A 17,924-nucleotide genomic window follows, 5' to 3' on the forward strand; every position below is an offset into this window, starting at 1 on the left:
GCATAGGAACCACATGATGGGTTTAATCAATCCTTACACATACTAGTAAGTCATTGTCTTTGTCCCGAAAGAGGGAGGAAATGGTGAGGCTGGAAATAGGCTTTGAGTCACGGAGACGCGGGTTTGAACCCTGGCTGGCTCCCTTGCTCGCTGCAACCTCAGGCAAATGTACTAACCTTTCCCGGTCGCCCCTTTCTCACCACAGCATGGCAGTGATACTATCTTCCGTCTAGACCAGGGGTGGGCAAACTTTTTGACTCGAGGGCCACAATGGGTTCTTAAACTGGACCGGAGGGCCGGAACAAAAGCATGGATGGAGTGTTTGTGTGAACTAATATAAATTCAAAGTAAACATCATTACATAAAAGGGTACGGTCTTTTTTTTTTTTAGTTTTATTCATTTCAGACGGGCCGGATCTGGCCTGCGGGCCGTAGTTTGCCCACGGCTGGTCTAGACGTTCCATGATGGTGAGAACAAAATGAAACCATAGGCTGGCTTTGCTGTGGCCCTGCCTGCGCCCAGCACTCAGCTAACGGAAGCTGCTAGCCCTGGGCATTTCCTCGGAATACGTCCCTGGAAGTAAAGCCTTTGGGTGAAGTGTGACCATATGTAAGCTTTTTGAGGCATACTGCCAAGTTGCACTGTAAAAAAGTGTATGAATTTCATTTAAAAGGAGGAAATGGGGAGAAACTTTTAAAATCAAACTTGTATTGAGCCCTGGGTGCCCACTGCTATAACGGCTCATTCAGGAACACACACGTGGGCCCGGTCCGGCCCTCTGATGCCATCATCTGGCTGGTCACCAGCCTCCGCCACCGGCATCTGTCCTCGCTGCCCCAGAAGCTCCCTGGCGGCGCCTTCCCCAAATGTCCTCCCCGCTCCCTCAGGGCCCCTCCTGAGACCCTCAGCTGCACCCACCTCAGGGGCCTTTGCTTTGCTGCCCCTGGAGGCCCTCCAGCCGACAGTGAGCTTTGCAGGTGAGTTTTGCAGGCTGAGGCCCAGCGATGACCATGAAGCTGCTCTCAGCTCTTTGGTGAGCCATCTGCTGTCAGAAGAGAACGCCTTGTCCGCAGGCCGGACATGTCCGGGAGGCTCTCAGGCTCGGAAACGCCAGACTCGAAGATGCTCTTTGCAGGTGAGAAAACGGGGCTCGAGCCGGGGCTGTGCCTCCGAGACTCACTCCTTGCCACCCATCAGACCGCCTCCCACCGTGTGCATGCTTTATGGCTCGGCGGCCATGTCATCTGCCGTGTTATCCACCCCGTGTTATCTGCCCTGTTATCCACCCGCCATCTCAACTTGAAAAATCTCGCCCTTGACTCTCGCTTTCATGCAGCCCCTGCCCCGCTGTCTGCCCCAATCAAGGCTGCGTTTGGAGACCACACTCCCACCCGCCACCCTTCCTTCACGGGGCGGCAGGAGATAAGGGCCGTGCCCACCGGCATTCCTGCACATCCAGACATGAAAGCGCGGAGAAGCCGCGCATCCTCCCGGTTCACTCCTTCGTGCCTCCCAGCCCGTCCGCTTTGATGTCGGAGACTATTTGAAGGAAGAGGATCTGCCTGACCTCCCGGCCTGGAATGCCAGGAAAGCAATTACCGGGCGAGGGAGCGCCGCGAGCACAGGGAGCAGACTGTGGACGGGGAACGCGGGTGAGGATGGCTTTGTTTCCTCAACTCCGGTGCCACCTCGTTCAGGGCTGACCAGCAGGACCCTCTCCTGGAAGATCTCCGGCCCCCACTTACCGGGTCCCAGGGCCCCATAATCCATTCCAAACAGGGGTGGACCCTGAGTTCCCTCAATCCTCGGGCTCAGTGCAGGGCGCACTCAGAGCCCTAGGAACTTCCCAGCCTCCAGGTGCATTCCAAACCACGGAGGGGGGCGGGGGAGTGGGGGGAACTCCCCAGGGAGGCCCTGAGGTCCCTGGGAGCACGGTGCTCCCCTGCCAGACCCCGGAGCTCCGCGGGCCAGCATCTCCCAGGACAGTGATATGGAACCGAGGAGCGGGCTATGGGGTGGAGGTCGGTGTGGGCTTTGAAGCAGCTTTTTCAGCGCACAGTGTGATGCTACCGTGGGCAGCAAGGCCGTCTTCCATCCCCGCTGCTGCTCACCGGCACCAGGCACTGCGGCCCTCTGCTCCTCAGTCAAGCCCAGCTATGTCCTCCGCGGGGCCTTTCCATGTGCCTCCCCCGCACTGTGTGGCAGATGAACTTGGAGCCCAGGTACGCACCAGCCAGCACAGAGCATGCAGCTTAACCAGCCATGCCTGTGAACAGTGCTACTTACACACACACACATGCACCATGCACACACACTCTCACAAACACATGCACACATCTATGCATGTGGAGGCATGCATGCACAAACACACATGCATGTGCGTGCACATGCATACACGCCTACATGTGTGTGCATACATACATGTACACACTTACACGAAGATGCGCATATGGTGTGTGCACACACATGCACATACTCTTGCGATTGTACACATGTACACACATATACACACGTACACATGCAGACACATGCACTGAATGGAAGACTGGGCCAGATCTTGGCGTTACTGGCCCACCTTTCATTCGTGTCTCTGAAGGTCCTGCCAGCCTGCTGTCAAAGGTGGTGATGCCCGCCCCACACGCATCCTCTCTTCCCTTCCTCGCACAGTCTTCTCCCTCACGCCCTCTCCCTGAAACAGAACTCGTTCCCCACAGGGTTCCTCGGGGTTTCCATTGCCTGGGATGCTAACTCCACGCAAGCAGACGATTTTCCTGCTCGTTGCTGAGTCTTGGGCCCTGGGGCGAAGGCTGAGTGCTGGCAGAGCTGAGCGCAGCGCGAATGACCAGCCACCCAGGCCCTCCAGGCCAGGCGGGTTGGGTCCCCGGAAGCTTGTCAGCTGGGCGGCTGAGCCTCTGGTTTTACTTTAATGCACTGAGTTTCGGTGGGCCAACTGCCCAAGCCGCTTCTGTAGGGCTGGGGCACCCCAAATCCAGGCTCCCCCCTAAGGAGGTGAAGATTCTTCGGGAAGAGGTTGGCCGAAAAAGGAGGGTTTTGCAAATAACGACTCAAAACGTCACATAATGTCATCTCACACCCCAAGTCAAAGGATGGATGGTCGCAAGATGGGTCTTCAGCGAGTCGTGCCTGGAATTCCTCCGTTTCCGAAGGAAGAGCTGCTGCTGACAGGCATTAGCCAGTGAGAAATATGACGGCGCGTGGACCCTGAGGGGACTATCGGGAATGGAAGGCTTGACACGGAATCTCTATCTATTCGCTCGCTTTGTAACCCGTTGGAATTTTTCAGCGTTTGAGTGGTGGAGGGGCAAGGACTCCGAGGGGGCGAGTTCACACAGCAGGAAAGCCGTGCGACCGCGGTGCGCTGCCCTCGAGCCCGGCCTCTTGTCCTGGACGCCGTGTCCCCTCCGCCACCCGCTGGCAGCCCGTCCTCACACGCAGGGGTGCGGCGACAAGCCCTCACCAGGTCTCAGATCCGCTTCTCCTTCTGAGCACGAGGCCCTCAAAGTGGATGTTTGTGCTTTGGCCCATGGCCGTGGGTGGGTGGCGTGGGTTATGGCCGAGGGACCGTGTGGCAGCCAGCCTGCGTCTCCTGCTCCCCTTCCGCACAGCGACCCCGAAGTCTGGTGTCAAGAGGGAAGTGGAGGCTATCAGCGTGGGCCCCAGCGTCGGCCATCCACAGCGCCTCCTCGCCGTCACCCTGGAGCCTGCAGTGTGGTGTCCAGCTCCTTACAGCAGCAAGTGTAGCCTCGCCCGACGGACGCGCATGAGAGAGCAGCTGTCGCTGTCTTCGCCTGCATAGCTCGTGCGACCTCGTGGCCACCGGCAGCCTCCTCTCCCTGAGGCCAGGAGACGAAGGTCAGATCCAGATCCGATGCCACAGCCACCCCTGCCCTGGGCTGCGAGGTCTCGGGAGGATCCACACTCCGTGCCTCTGAGCCCTTGTCCTGGAGCCACAACTGAGGTTTGGGTTGTGGTGGCCAGTGGCCTCGTGGCCTTAGGATTCAATGAGGATCAGAGAGACAGGTCCACACTCCCCACGCCCACCCCCAAAGGGCAGGCTCAGCAGGCACAGGGCAGGTGTGGCTGGGTGAGGTCAGGGCCCAGAGGGCGCTGTCCATGGGCCTGCAGGCCTCAGCCAGGGGGCTGACAGTCACGGTGATGTGAGATGGGACAGGAGCCGGAGGACCTGGGTGGTGAGTCACCTACTGGGCCCAGCGCCTGGTGTGCAACCAGCATCTTGACCTCCGACTGCCCCCAGCAGCCCTGGGAGCTTTGAGAGACACACTCTCCGAGACCCGACTCCGCGGCCGGGGCTGAGTCAGAGGCTGATTTCCGTGTCCCGGGGTGATGGCTCCAGGACCCTTCCTCTTACAGTGGCCACAGAGCAGCGAGGCTGGGCCCGGTAGGTCAGGGTGTTTAGCCACTTCCAGCGTCCAGCTCGGACCTCGGGCCGCGTGTCAGAAGCCTGTGCCGGAACCGCGGGCCGCTCAGTCAGAGGTCCCAGAGGGCAGTGGGGCCCCCGGGATGCCGACCCGCCTCTCAGGGTACCACTGGGGACAAGGCCCCCCTTTCTGGTGCAAAGAGCTGGTGGGACTGGGAGGTGGCTAAGCAGACACCTCCTGGGGACAGACCTCAGCTGCTCTGGAGGCCTTGTTTCTAGACCAGAGAGGCCTCGTTGGGGGTGGGGGTGGGGGGTCCTCGGGCTCCTGCCTGGGACACAGCGCTCACCTCCAAGCCCAGCCCGACTCCAGCCCCTCCTGGCAGGGCCACTCCTGGTCCCTCCCAGCCGGGCTGGAGGGGCTGCAGCCAGGGAGCCAGTGGAGACGGGGTTTCCCGAGCCTCCTGGCAGGACTGCAGTGGCCTCTCGGTGGGCGTGCCACGGCCGGGCTGCTGGGTGCTCGCCCGGCTCTAGTGTCAGACACCATGGCAGAGGGCGAGGTGGGTGCTGCTCTGTGGGTGAGCACATCCTGGTGCCCAGGAGGTCACACTGCAAATTAGCCCCCCAAAGCCCCCAAAGGCCAACACCCCGTCGTCATGGACACAGGCAGGAAAGCCTCCCTGCCTCCCCTCACCTGTCTGTGGGTCCTGAGGCCCAGGAGGACCGCCCAGGGTGGGGCGGCAGCGCGGTCTTTCTCTGCGGCCCCGCCCCCCTGCCACAGGCTCCTAGGGCTCTGCTTCTGCCGCCTGTAGGCACAGCAGCCTCGTGCCACCTCCACGGCCCCAAGCTCTGCCAGGCAGGGGTTCGGGTCTGCACACAGTCGTGAGGCCACAAACCCATCTGTTTGGGTCCTGCCCCCGGGGGTGATGGGAGAAGCGCTGAGGACGCCCTTGGCCCCAATAACCCAACCATCTGCTCGTCATGGTGCCCAATCTGCCTTCATCACCCACCCACTTCGCTTGCACACTTGCCAACTTCCAAAAAGGATTGGAAAAGACACAGTGATGACGCTGTCACCCCTGAGACCAGTGAGAGAAAGGAAGGCGCCACGGGGCGGGCACTGAAGGCGAGGGTGGAGGTGAAGGACAGGAATCCTTGTGCCAGAAAAGCAAGGCCGTTCCCTGAGCCGGTGCAGGGCGTGGCGCGAGCCCCCGAGGACCACGGGGAAATGAGGAGCAGGCGTGGCCGAGCCTGCGTCCCTGTGCGGGAACCTTCCCAGGCGGGCGGCAGGGCGGACACTGCCGAGCTCTGAAGAACAGGCACATGTGTTAGAGTCTCTGCGGGAATGACCGCCGCACAATAAAATAGACCGTCATCCCCACACGCTGTCTCCCCAGCACGGCCCGTGGAGGAAGGTGGTGACAAATCACTCGGCTGTGGGGCGGTTTCTGCTGCCGGTGGCAGGAGGCGAGGCCCGGGGAACCCCTGGCTGCCAGGGACACCCCAAGAGCCCACCCGCCTCCAGGAAGCTGTGTCTGAGCATGGACAGCAGATGGGCGTGTCCCAGCTTCTTAAAAATATGTTTTTATTGACTTGAGAGAGAGGAGTGGAGGAGAGAGAGATAGAAACATCAGTGAGAGCGAAACACGGATCGGCTGCCTCCTGCACACCCCCTACTGGGGATCGAGCCCACAACCGGGCACGCGCCCTGCCCGTGACTGCCTGCTGCGTGGGTCAACGCTCAACCACTGGGCCACCAGCCAGGCGTGCTCAGCATCTAAAGCTCTGTGAGGGAACCGCAGTCAGTTCCCGGCCTGGACCAGCTTCAAGGTGCGCTTTTGCAGACAAATAGCTGCCCAGCCTGACCTACCCACACCCCCGCCTCCCGTGGCCGTACGCGCCCACGTAGGAGGGTCGGCCTTCCTTCATTCCTGAGGGCGCCTCGCCTTTGCCGCCCACTCACTCCCCAGGCAGGCTTCCTGCTAGGAGCCGGCGACAGTGCGATGTGGAAGGGGCTCAGAGTCACCTTTGAAACACACTGGAATGCTCATTCTTGCTCACTTGTTATTGTTATGCAGGTCCAACCTTTTTTCCCTTTTTGATGACGTGGACGGCTGCTCCACGCCCCACAACGGGGCCCCGAGTCGGCGTCACTGTTTCTAGTTACTGGACATCCGGACGCAGGTCAGACGCCTGCTCAGTCTCTCGACCCACCACCCCTGAGAGGGCCCTGGGCTACCAACACTGGACGCTGGACGCAGGGTTAGAGACGGCGTCCACTGTGACTTCCTGCCTGCCCTCCCTGGCAGCATCCCGAAAGCATCGCGCTCTCCCCCCCACCTCACCCCACCGCTCTCCCTCCTCCCCCCCCTCTCCCCCGCACTCTCCCTCCCCCCCACGCTCTCCCCCCACTCTCCCTCCCCGCCCCCGCGCTCTCCATGCTCGCCCCTGCGGTGGGGGGGTGGACGGGGGGGGACAGGGGGCGGGGGAACTGCTGGCAAATGTGAGCACAGGTGGCTCAGCCAGTTTGGAACCAGGCAGCGTGCGCTGGGAGGCCAGGCCGGGAACATCCTTCCGCGGGAAGAAAACGTGTCCCAGGCTGTGAGCAAGGCCAGACGGCCGTCCCAGTAGGTCAGCTGCGCCGTGGGACCCGGCTTTTCTTGGGGAGGAAGTGTCTGAAGGAGTGAAATCCAGAATTTCAGAAAAAAGTCTTAGCAGTGACAACCTGGGTTTTGTGCTTTCTGTCCCACAACTTGCAGCAGGCGGGCGGGTGGGCGGGCGGGCGGTAGGGCTGATGTGACAACGTGGTCAGCCCCCTCCCTGGACCCCGCTGCCCCCCAGGGAGGGTGGTGGGTGGTACATGACCTGCTCTGAGCTGGGCTTGGGTTCTGCCCTCTGCTGGTCACGCGACCGAGACTCTGGAACTAAGACGGCTGAGGCTTCCACTCACCCGAGGGCCCGATCACCCTGCCAACATGGGCAGGGCCGGGCAGCACCTTTCCACGGTGCCCAGTGGCCACTCGCAGTCTTTCAGCTCATGAGCGTGTCCCTAAAACACGTGCCCATTGAGAACTCGCAGGCAGCCGCTCTCAGACGCCCCCCTCTGCCTCTGAGAGAGGCTCGAACCATCGCCGGCCCTGGGAGCCTCTGCTGTTACGGGGCTGGCACTGCCTTCAACTTCACATGTAACACGGTGACTCAGTCACAGGCCTGTGTGCCCTCCAGCTGGTCAGGGGCTGCAGGCAAGGGAGAGCCGGTTCCTCTGAGTAGACAGGACTCTGATGGAAGCCTCCCCCAAGGCCTCCTGCCTGGAGCACGTGGGAGTGACTCGGAGGGTGAGGGGCTGTGCCCGAGGGAGACAGTCGGGGGCGCCTGTGGCCGCGTTGACTAGTGCAACTGGCATGTGGACATCTGACGCGGGGCACGGACAGGCATGGGCTCCCTCTCTCCCAGCCACGTCCTCCGCGCCTGGTCCGCAGTATCCCGCCCCTTCCCTGAGCTAGGACCCCGGGCAGAGCTCAGAGACCCCAGTTGAAACGTCCAGTCGCATCCAAACTTCCATCTCACATTGACTGCAAAGCCTCAGACTGTGGGCCTCCCCGGGCCCGGGACCTACCCTGGGAGGGGACATGAGCAGTTCTCTCTCCCCCCTCCTCCCCCCTCTTCTCCTCCTTGGGTCTGACTTCCCTCCTCCAGGGAAGAAAGGGGGATGTCCCAGCGATGCCTTTCACAGAGCAAGTCCCCACCCGGCGGCTCTGGTTAGGGGCCCAGGTGAGCTATTCAGGTCCTGAGGGAAGGGCACAGGTATCCACTGTGGGCACCGCATGCCCTCCTTCACCTGGTGTTTGATATGACAGCAACCTCTGCTTGACCCCTAGTCACTGCGCACAGTAGTCCCACCCCCCGCCTGACTGCGGCGGGCTGTCCCCTGGTCCGGCAGGACATCCCCGTGGGCTCGGAACCTTCAGATATTCTAAGCTTGGTCCTCAAGAGATGCCAGTCCTGGCCAGATGAGGCGGGTGTGGTGACAGTCACTGCTGCCCTCTCCCTGCCCGCCTCACCCTCAAGGTGGCTCCAGTCTTCAGAGATCCCGGTCAGGAGGGGCACGGGGCCCTGTGCCCGCAGGCCCCCCACTCCCCTCGGGGCTCTGAGAAGCCTCCAGCCAGGAGACACCAGCCTCCCCTTCCCACAGGAGCCCCCGACCAGCCCTGTGAGGCTCCGTCGCGGCCCCATTTGACTTGAGGTCTTGGGGATGGGGCTCCCTCCCTCCTCCTGGGCCCCTGGGGTGGGGAAAGCCATAGCTCTGCCCCGAGTTCCCTTTGTTCTTGGCAATTCTCTCCTTATACCTGAGCCTTCTGTGGACATGCTAGTCAGTGAAGAGGGGACGATTACAGAATCCACGCGTGATGTCTCTGGGTCCTGTGGGTGCATCTGGCGGATCCTGTCTGGAGCGTGAGGGGCCTCCTGGCCTCACCTGGGGCTTTAGCCAGATTCCCAAGCAAGAGGAACCCCTTCCTTTTCTGTCCCATTCGCGAAGCTGTGAGCAGGCTCCCATCCCGCGCTGCTGCCGCTGGGGGCGCTGTGGCGGGGACAGTTGCACAGGTAGCCCTGCAACAGCACCCATGCCCTCTGCCCCTGGGTCTGCCCAGTGTGGCATCCTCAGATGTTGCCAAACCTTCGAGGAGCGGGAGGTGGGACAGCAGCACTGTCCCCTGGTGAGAGCCACTGCTCAGCAGACAAAGGGAAGTCAGGGAAATTGCTGAGGAGGAATCCCCAAGGCCCGTGATGGCGAACCTTTAGAGCTCGGCGTGTCAGCGTTTTGAAAAACCCTAACTGAACTCTGGTGCCGTGTCACATATAGAAATTTTTTGATATTTGCAACCATAGTAAAACAAAGACTTATATTTTTGATATTTATTTTATATATTTAAGTGCCATTTAACAAAGAAAAATCAACCAAAAAAATGAGTTCGCGTGTCACCTCTGACACGCGTGTCATAGGTTCGCCATCACTGCCCTAGACCGAAATCCAAGATCGTGCGGTGCTTCACTGAATGGTATGAACAGAGTGTCGAGGCCAAGAAGTGTTTACTGTGCACGTGACGTTTTAAGTGACCCCTCCTATGCACAAAATGCTGTGGCAACCCCGCCTCGGTCGCCCCGCCAGCCGCGGAGGCAGGAGGGCCGCGTGCCCCGGGGAGCTGTGACTATGACTGGAGCCCAGCCCTGGCTCCTGCAGGTTCGAGGTGCCCTGCGGAAGCTGGGCGGGGAGGCCCCTGCCCTCAGGGAGCACAGGTCTGCACACAGTAGGGCTGGGAGGGCGAGAGGCTAGGAGGGTCTCTTTCCCCTCTAAGAGCAGGTGACGTGGGTTAGGTAATAATGGAAACTAAAGTGGGTGGACTCTGGTCTTGCCCAAGAAACTTCCCGTCAAGAGACCATCTTTGCTTGGCCTTATGCTTGATGTCCCCCCCACCCCCCACCCCGGCCCAGACCAGGCTCTGTCTGCTTATTATTCTTAGGAGGAAAAAACAAGCAGAAAAACCAGCTGCCTCAGCCCAGCCACTCCGCGCCCGACCCGGGCACTGCTCCCACTTCTGGGACGGTTCGCTCCAGCACCACGGGGGGCAGATGTGTGAGGTCATTGCTCGTCCGCTTGCTTTCCGTGGGAAGTGAAAAATAATGCGAACACCCATATGCACAGGGGCCGGTTAGCTTTCCAAGAACTTCCGGAAAGGTCCCGCCCCTTAGAGAGCGAGAAGGCTGTCCTCTGACATTCAGAACTCCCCCCCACAAAGGCCTGTGCGTAGAAAGGGTTCTTTATTATAAACATCACATTCCAGGGCAGGAAGGGTCGGTGGGAAGCGGGGGAGCCTGGGCAGGACGGGTCCCCACACAGCTGCCCGGAGCTCCGCCAGGCGGGAGGCGGGCCGGGGGCTCAGGTGACCTGCAGCGGGGTCTCCAGCATCTCCATCAGGAAGGTGTCGATGGGCGTGTCCCCAATGAGCTTGAAGAAGAAGAGGTGCTCCAGGCACTTCAGGCCGATGGAGCGCAGGGCGGGCAGGCGCAGCAGCAGCTTGGCGAACCTGCGGAGACCGGGAGGGTCAGGGCCCCGCACAGCCCAGGGACAGGGCCAGGGTCCGTCCTCTGGGCACCGGTGATGGAAGAGGGAGCCTGGCAGGGATGAGGGCACCAGAGAACCTAACCCCAGGGGGCGGCAGAAAAGGCTGGAGGGGAGGTGTCTTCTTAGAGGGACACGTCCGATGAGAAGAGTTCAAATGGAGTGTTAGCATCCTGGAAACATGTATGTTTCTGTGTTCATGCCACAAGGAAATGTGTCAACACAGAAAAATAGAACAGCACCAGCTGCTTCTCTACACGGAAAAACGGAGGTCTGTACCAAGGCCAAAACAGACCTCCGGAAGTGTGGTCACACGGCGCCGAGCGCGCGTGAAAGGTGCTGCGTGCGGCGAAGAGCGGCTGGGTCAGCAGTCAGGAAACTGCGGCTCGCGAGCCATGGAGCCACGTGCGGCTCTTTGGCACCTTGAGTGTGGCTCTTCCACAAAATACCACGTGTGGGCGCGCACGTACAGTGCGATTGAAACTTCGTGGCCCATGTGCAGAGGTCGGTATTTATTTTGTGGAAGAGCCACACTCAAGGGGCCAAAGAGACACATGTGGCTCGCGAGCCGTAGTTTGCCGACCACTGGGCTGGGTGAAGGGGGAGGCTGAGCCGGGTGGCCGCACCAGAGGCTTTTACAGAATTTGGCAAAGGACACAGCTTCTCTAGAAAGTGCACTTAGACGAACGCTGGAAATGCTGTTTTACTCTAGAAGTGCCTGTTTTACAGCCTGTAACATGCCGAGATACTGTGCTATGGCTCCCTTTGCCGTCTGTCCTGGAGGTTGGAGCTGAGGTGGGGACCAGGGAACTAAGAGGTTCACAGTCACAGCCAGGGGTCTGCCTGCTGTCCCGCCTCCGGAGCCGGCCCCCCCAGGGCGGAGCGAGACCCCGTGGCGTGTGTTCTGAAGCGTCCACAGGGTGGCAGCGCTGCACCACTGAGAGCCAGGCCTCCCCGCCCCTGGATGCCCTCCTCCCGTCACTGCAAACCAGAGGCGACCTCAGCACTTTCCTACCTGGCTGAGCCCAGGGCCATCCCTGATGGAGCTGCTCAGCCTCAGGGTGGTCACCTTGGGTGTCCACACCCCAGGGACACCCAGGGGCCCAGCCTCTGCACCCCTCCCTGAACTCCCCAGCTCTGCCCAAGCCCAGGCCCCTGGCAGCCCCTTCAGGGAAAAACGGTCAAGTGGCCGCATTTTCTAAGTGAGTCATTAGGAACAGCCGGAATGCCAAGCGAGTCAGAACACACTCCCCCCACCCAACTCGTGAAATCCCACAAAGTCGTCCGAAGCGACGATGTGGTTTTTAACACTTGATGAAACACCGAAATGGCTTTGGGAGGGAGAGAGCCCGCCAGGCTGTGTAGCTTCAGGCTGTAAACGCTCCTTGTCTACACAAGGAGACTGGAAGGAAACATACCCCAACATTTACAACCAACTTTTACTACCTGTTTTATGTTTTAAAAACGTTTTCCTTGTTTCCTACCAAAGCTTGCTCTGCTTTTATAATAAGGAAAAGGCAAGGTTTGGTTTTCTGGGGGTTGTCTTTTGCTGTTGGGTTTTGGGGTAGTTGTTCGTTTATTTGTTTGTTTTTTGGTTGGTCGGTTTAAGGTAGAGACCGGACTAGAGCCATTCTGAGCTTCTCCCAACGCCTGCACACGGTGTGTGCTCAGGAACGGGTAGGTTGTCTCAGGGCTGGATTCAGCAGAATCCCCACAGGCCGCGCTTCCCCGGGGCTGAGGGCACAGGCACCAGGCCTGGTGTTGGGCCCTTCATCTCACCTGCGGCAGGAGACACCAGGAGTCCGCCAACCCCCTGCCCTCCCTCCGTGGCTGTGGTACTCGGTGGCCACGTGACCAAGTTCTCACCAATGGAAGTGAGTGCAGGGAGGGGTCTTTCCAGAGGGAGAGGCTGCCCACGGCGCCCCACCTCTGGCTCACCCACCCTAATGCCCGTTATTGTGCCCACTGGCTGAGGCCCACCGCTTGGGGCGACTCACAGACTCCCGCAGACAGTGGGCAGGAACTGGCGGGGGACCCAGGAAAATGGCTTCGCAGAAATCAGCCCTCACCCCGTCACTGCGAGAACTGGGAGCCTAGAAAAGTAATGCTGAAACCAAACTAATGTCTTCAAGGCAGTTTTTCAGGTTCTGCTTTCAGTTTCCTATGAGATTTGAGCTGTGAGCTGGCCGAGGAGGGGAACTTTCACTGAGCTGTGCTTTGGGGGAAACATCTGAGAACATAGTTTAATGGCCTGGGCGACGGCCAAGTGGTCTGAGAGCTCCTGGACACGTCCTTCTCAGACAAGGAGCCCAGGCCCAGACCAGCAGGGCAGCCGGGACCAAAGGTCACCACTGCTGGCTACCAGAGCCGTCTCGGGCGGGGGTGCGGGGCAGGCAGGCCATGCAGTCCCTGGCAACCCCAGCCCTTTGGCACCAGGGAGGCCTAGGCTCCTGTCCAGCCACCCCCCAACCACCCCCTGCACTCCCTCCCCCGCACCCCAGCTCTGGGACCTTGGGCAGCTCCTGACCTTTCTGAGCTCCGTGACTGGTCAGAAATCAGAGATAATGAGACCCACCCATTCATGGACGAGCTTGTGCGTCCAGCGCTTAAAGACGAGCCTGTCGGCACGGCCTGGGCTCTGCTCCCCTGAGCTCGCCGAGGAGATTCAGTCCCATTTGGGAACAACCTCGCCCGTGCCTGCCGCCCACTGCCCGTCAGTGCGGTGAGGACGGGACACCCGTCACGGCCAGGCCTCCAGCGCCTCACCTGCCCGGCTGGTCCGGGTACTTCTGCTTGGTGTAGGCCTCGAGGGTGGCGTAGACCTTCTCCCGAAGGGTCTCGACCTCAGAGGGGTTGGACAGACCCTTGGCATCTGGAACAGATGACTGATTTAAGCTCCGGTGATGCCCTCCGCAGAGGCGGCCCCGCCCCGCAGGCCAGCTCCCCTGGAGTCACCAGACGCCCACAGGAGGGAGCACCTGGGAAACAATGACCCCAGACTGTGGGGGCCAAGGTGCCCACTGCCGCCTCTCAGGAGTTTTACCTCATCTGGCCATTCCAGAAACAGTCCCTTCACGTGTGGGCCTACTGTGCGCTAAGCATGGACTCAATGATGAGATGGTACAAAGCCAGAGACCAGGTCCCGCATCAGTGAACTGAGGGCCAACTACGGATCCCAGAGCCCATCTCCCCCTCCCCCCAACCACACGCGTCTGGGAAGCTGCACCCCTCCTGACACCTCCTCTTCCTGCCTGCAGGCCACCAGGACACCATCGCTGCTCCCACCTGTCTCCCTGGTGTCCCTTCTCGGGCGCTTTCTGAATCTTCCTCTCCCCCAGCCTCCAGGCACCAGGCCAAACACAGTCCTGGTTCCCACCCCCCGCCCCATGCCCTATCTCCATCAATGAGAACTCTACTCTCCCACCTGTTCAGGGAAACGAAGCCAACAGCTCTGAGAACTATATCTAACACCTCTCTTCCTCCCACATCAGCACATCGACACCTAATCCATCGGCAAATCCTGTGGGCTTTGCCTAAAATTCCATGCGGACTCTGACCACCTCCCTCCCTGCCACCCAAGGCCACTGCCATCTCTCCTCTCCCCCGACCCAAACACCCACACCCACTCAGGATTCTCCAAGACAGCGCTGGGAGTGGAGGCCATGAGGAGCTGGCCCCGTGCCCACCCGGGACAGCATCCTGGCCCTGCGTCCCTGTCCTGGCTGAGCTCAAGGCCCGGCGTGCCGGTGCTGCGCTGAGCGCCCCACCACGCCTCACCTGGGTTAAACAGCACGATGGCGCGCAGGCACCCCAGCTCCGACTTGTCCATCTGCATGTCTTTCATTTTGGAGACCAGCTCGGTCAGGACTCTGTTCCCAGGAAACACGGCAGGCGACAATGAGATCAGGACAGTGAGCGCGAGCGACATCTCTTATGCACCCGCCCCATTTCCAGACCATGCACCAGGGACCAGGGCGTGGAGGGGAGAAGGTGTGGCCCCTGATCTCAGACATGGAAGCACACGCAGCCAGGTAAAGCCAGGAGCCACCAATAGCCAAGCCCAAGGGCACACCGGTGGCGGGTGACACAGGCTGGAGAGGCAGCCTGGAGTTGGAAATCAGTAGAAATGCAACAGGCCGAGCAGAGGGCCTGCATGCCGAGAACACGGGGGGACTGCACGCAGTGGCCGGAGAAGCCCACAGGCCAGGACGGGGCCGGAGCCCACAGAGGACCAGGAGGGAATGACACGTGGTGGGAATGACACAGGAGAGGAGACACGAGGTGGACATCACGTGGCCACGGACCGACTGTGATGGAGCTGGGCAGGGGCCCGGGGGGCCTTGCACTTGGACGGAGACCTCCTCTCTCCTGTCCTCCATCCTCTCACCTGAGCCATTCACCTCTCATTTCACTCGCCCCCTGAGCACAGGGCTGATTCCCTCAGCAGCATTTAGGACACAAAACCCCAGACGGAGGCCGTCACCACCTGACCTGAGATCCTGCCACAGAGCCCAGCAAACCGCGGCCTGGACTCCTCGGGTCCAGTCCTGGCCCCTGCCCATCCCTGCCCCAGGGAGAAGCAGGTCAACACCCCGGCCCCAACTTAGCAGGTCATGTCGACCACCAGCCTCTCCTCTGGAACCCACAGGGGTCACGGGTCCCCCTCTGCGCGCGCCTGTGCTGGCGCTGACCCGCTCCACCTCGCGGTCTCAGCCTTTCTCTTAATCCTCCCTCAGCCTCCAGGCCCACGTTCTCACTGGCTTCCTGGTCTCTGCTTCTAGCCACGGGCGGCTCTTGGCTCTGTCTATCCACATCCTGTCACTGCCCACAGCACACGTGCACACACGCATACACACGTGCACATACAGAGGCACACACACAGTGACGCAGAAGCCACACCTGTCAAAGATGGAGCCCACGCCAGCACTGTGGGCGCTGCTCCGGTGCACGTGCAGCCCGGTGGCCAGGAGAATGCCGTCCTGCACGGAGACCGAGCGGTGGGAGAAGGAGGCGATCAGAAGCTCGTTCCACCCTGTGGGGCGAGAGGAGGCTGTGAGGGCCCCCGACCAGTCTCGCTTCATGGAAATCACCCGGGGAACAAAGCCGAATCGGAAGTGCAGGGAGGTGAAATGCCGGGGTCCCCTGGCTCGTGGCTCCCCCAGTCTCCCCGGTGCAGCCCGGAAGGCCAGCTTGAGGACAGGGCTCTGCTTCCCCCCGTCAATCAGCAAATATGGACTGAGCATGGAACAGGGCCAGCGCTGTGTTAGCTGTCACCGCGGGGGGCGGTGGGGGGTTGGCTCATAGCGGGCTGGTGTCTGTGGGGTGTCTAGCGGCGCTGGCACAGCGCGGAGCTCTGGTCACGGCCACTGCGGGCTCCTTATCTAACAGGGACGTGGCTCCCGGCCTCCGCCAGTCTTCATAGCGTCCGCCTGCGGGCTCAGTGATGAAGAGACCTGGCAGGTGTCAGCTGCTCCGTGCCCAGAAATGGAAGCCACCGAGGGCGCGGCACAAAGAACCTCAAAATAGGAAGGGCCCGGCTGCATCTAGGACTCGCCTGAGCCTGAGTGGGTGGCTCCGCGCCTCCCTGTGAGGTGGGAATGCCTGTACTTTCCGATTTCAGAGCAGTGATGGGGCGTGGCGTCAGGCGGGCCTCAACCAAAAGGACTGAACTGTCTTCAAAAGTTAGACGCGAGCTACGGAGCCCAGTAAAATTCACGAGGAAGAGTCCCTGCTCCACTCACAGAGACTGTCCCTGGGGATTGGGAGGTCTCCGAGACTGAGGGCCTGCGGGTCACCCAGAGAAAGGGCCGCCCTGGCGAGCGATCCTGCCGTCAGCGTGGACACAGTCGGGCGGGTTGAGGGTCCCGGTCCCGGGGGAACTTCCAGTGGCAGCCCCAGCGACTGTGCCGATTGTGCCGAGAAGCGAGGGCCCCACAGCCCTACCTGCGCGGAGCAGGATGACCTGGTCCTCCAGCGAGAGGCCTGAGAAGTGGGGGATGCGCTTGGCCCACTCGACCAGGGTGAACAGCTGCTTGTCGGCCGCGTGGCAGATGTTGGTGACAGGGTCGTTGGTCTGAAACGGGACAAGTTCTGAGGCTGGAATCGGGGCCCCAGCACACCCTCCGCCTCCAGGCCGGGGAGCGGCGGTGCCCAGGGCACATACCGAGCTCTCCATGCTCATGTCGCCGTAGGACTCTGTCTTCGGCTCGACGGCCAGTTCCGCCTCCAGGATCCTCTCCACGGGCATGCCTTCGTGGGCGCCCCCCGCGCACTCCGCCTCGCTCTCTGCCCGCTCCCGGCTCCTCTGCCTCTCCTCCTGCACGGCTGGCACACAAAGGACACAGATGGCACCCGGTGCCGGGACAGCGCTGGGGAAGGGGCGACCTGCCTACGCCTCCTGTGTAAGCTGGGCGTCACCTCAGCGCTGAATCGGGGTGCTGCGATGCTGGCAGATGCTACCTGCTCACACCTGTGCGGGTCTGCGGGCCCAGAGTCCATGTCCTCCCCAGTTGGGTGGCGACGCCACTAGACACCCCCACAGACACCAGCCCGACCCTGAAACTCTGACCACCTCTGATCTGCCCTCTCTTCACGAGCCGCTCTCCCGTGCCCCGCGGCCCTCCTCCCTCCCGCTGCCCTCCAGTAAGCCCTGAGCTTGCAGGGGCTAAGGGGGAGGCCCCTCGCCTTGCCCTCCTGCCCATCAGGGCCCAGGCAGCACCCTTGGCATTCACATCCCATCAGCTCTGCCCGGGCAGCAGCCTGAGCACAGGGCACCTGATCCGCGTCAGAGATGCTCTTCGGGGCCGTGGGGGGTTTGTAAGTCACCCGGATGGCATTCCAGACCCAAGGCTGATTGGGGGGGGGGGGGGGCCGGAACCTGGGCAAAGCTGGAGCTGCAGTGACCCCACCGCCCAAGCTGAGCGTTTCCATCGCCTCCTGGCCCCGCGCGCCCCCCCCACCCCACGCCTCTGGGTCTGTGCGTGGGCGTGAGGCCGATCACGGCCCTGTCCTCCCACAGCATCGCGGTCATGTCCATCCCCAGGAAGCGCTGGTGTCCGCCCCTCACTCCAGAGCACAGCAGAGTCAGCACTGCTCAAGCCCCAAGAAGGACATGGTCGCTAAGCGGGTGGCTCGCGTGGGACCCAGTGGCTCACGTGGCCGCTCCACTGGCCACTCCGGCCTCTTGCTTCCCTCCCTCCCTCCCTCCTGCCACCGTCCACGCCCCAAGCTGCTCTCTGACCGGAACCCGGGCGGGACCCCTGACCTGTCCTGCCAGCGAGGCCCCTGGTCTCCGACAGGAGGAGGAGGGCATAAGGCAGTGATGGCGAACCTTTTGAGCTCGGCGTGTCAGCATTTTGAAAAACCCTAACTTAACTCTGGTACCGTGTCACATATAGAAATTTTTTGAT

At 61.3% G+C, this 17,924-nt stretch overlaps 1 protein-coding gene across 4 annotated transcripts in view; it reads right to left on the reverse strand.

Annotated features, from left to right (window-relative positions):
• Positions 1-9,989: 9,989 nt before the first annotated feature.
• RXRG (retinoid X receptor gamma) overlaps positions 9,990-17,924 on the reverse strand; it is a 143,877-nt gene continuing 135,942 nt past the window's right edge. For 2 of the 4 annotated variants that reach the window (XM_036343484.1, XM_036343481.1), the window contains exons 5-9: positions 16,459-16,839; positions 15,415-15,547; positions 14,293-14,384; positions 13,282-13,387; positions 9,991-10,480 (exon numbers count right to left, since the gene is read on the reverse strand). In XM_036343484.1, coding sequence (XP_036199377.1) covers positions 10,333-10,480; positions 13,282-13,387; positions 14,293-14,384; positions 15,415-15,547; positions 16,459-16,839 — 860 coding nt within the window. In that variant the 3' untranslated portion in view covers positions 9,991-10,332. Of the gene's footprint in view, positions 10,481-13,281; positions 13,388-14,292; positions 14,385-15,414; positions 15,548-16,458; positions 16,840-17,924 lie in introns of all 4 variants that reach the window. The other 2 variants (XM_036343482.1, XM_036343485.1) reach the window with 2 other exon arrangements.

The sequence above is a fragment of the Myotis myotis genome, unplaced genomic scaffold (assembly GCF_014108235.1).
Source record: "Myotis myotis isolate mMyoMyo1 unplaced genomic scaffold, mMyoMyo1.p scaffold_m19_p_18, whole genome shotgun sequence".
Taxonomy (NCBI): domain Eukaryota; kingdom Metazoa; phylum Chordata; class Mammalia; order Chiroptera; family Vespertilionidae; genus Myotis; species Myotis myotis.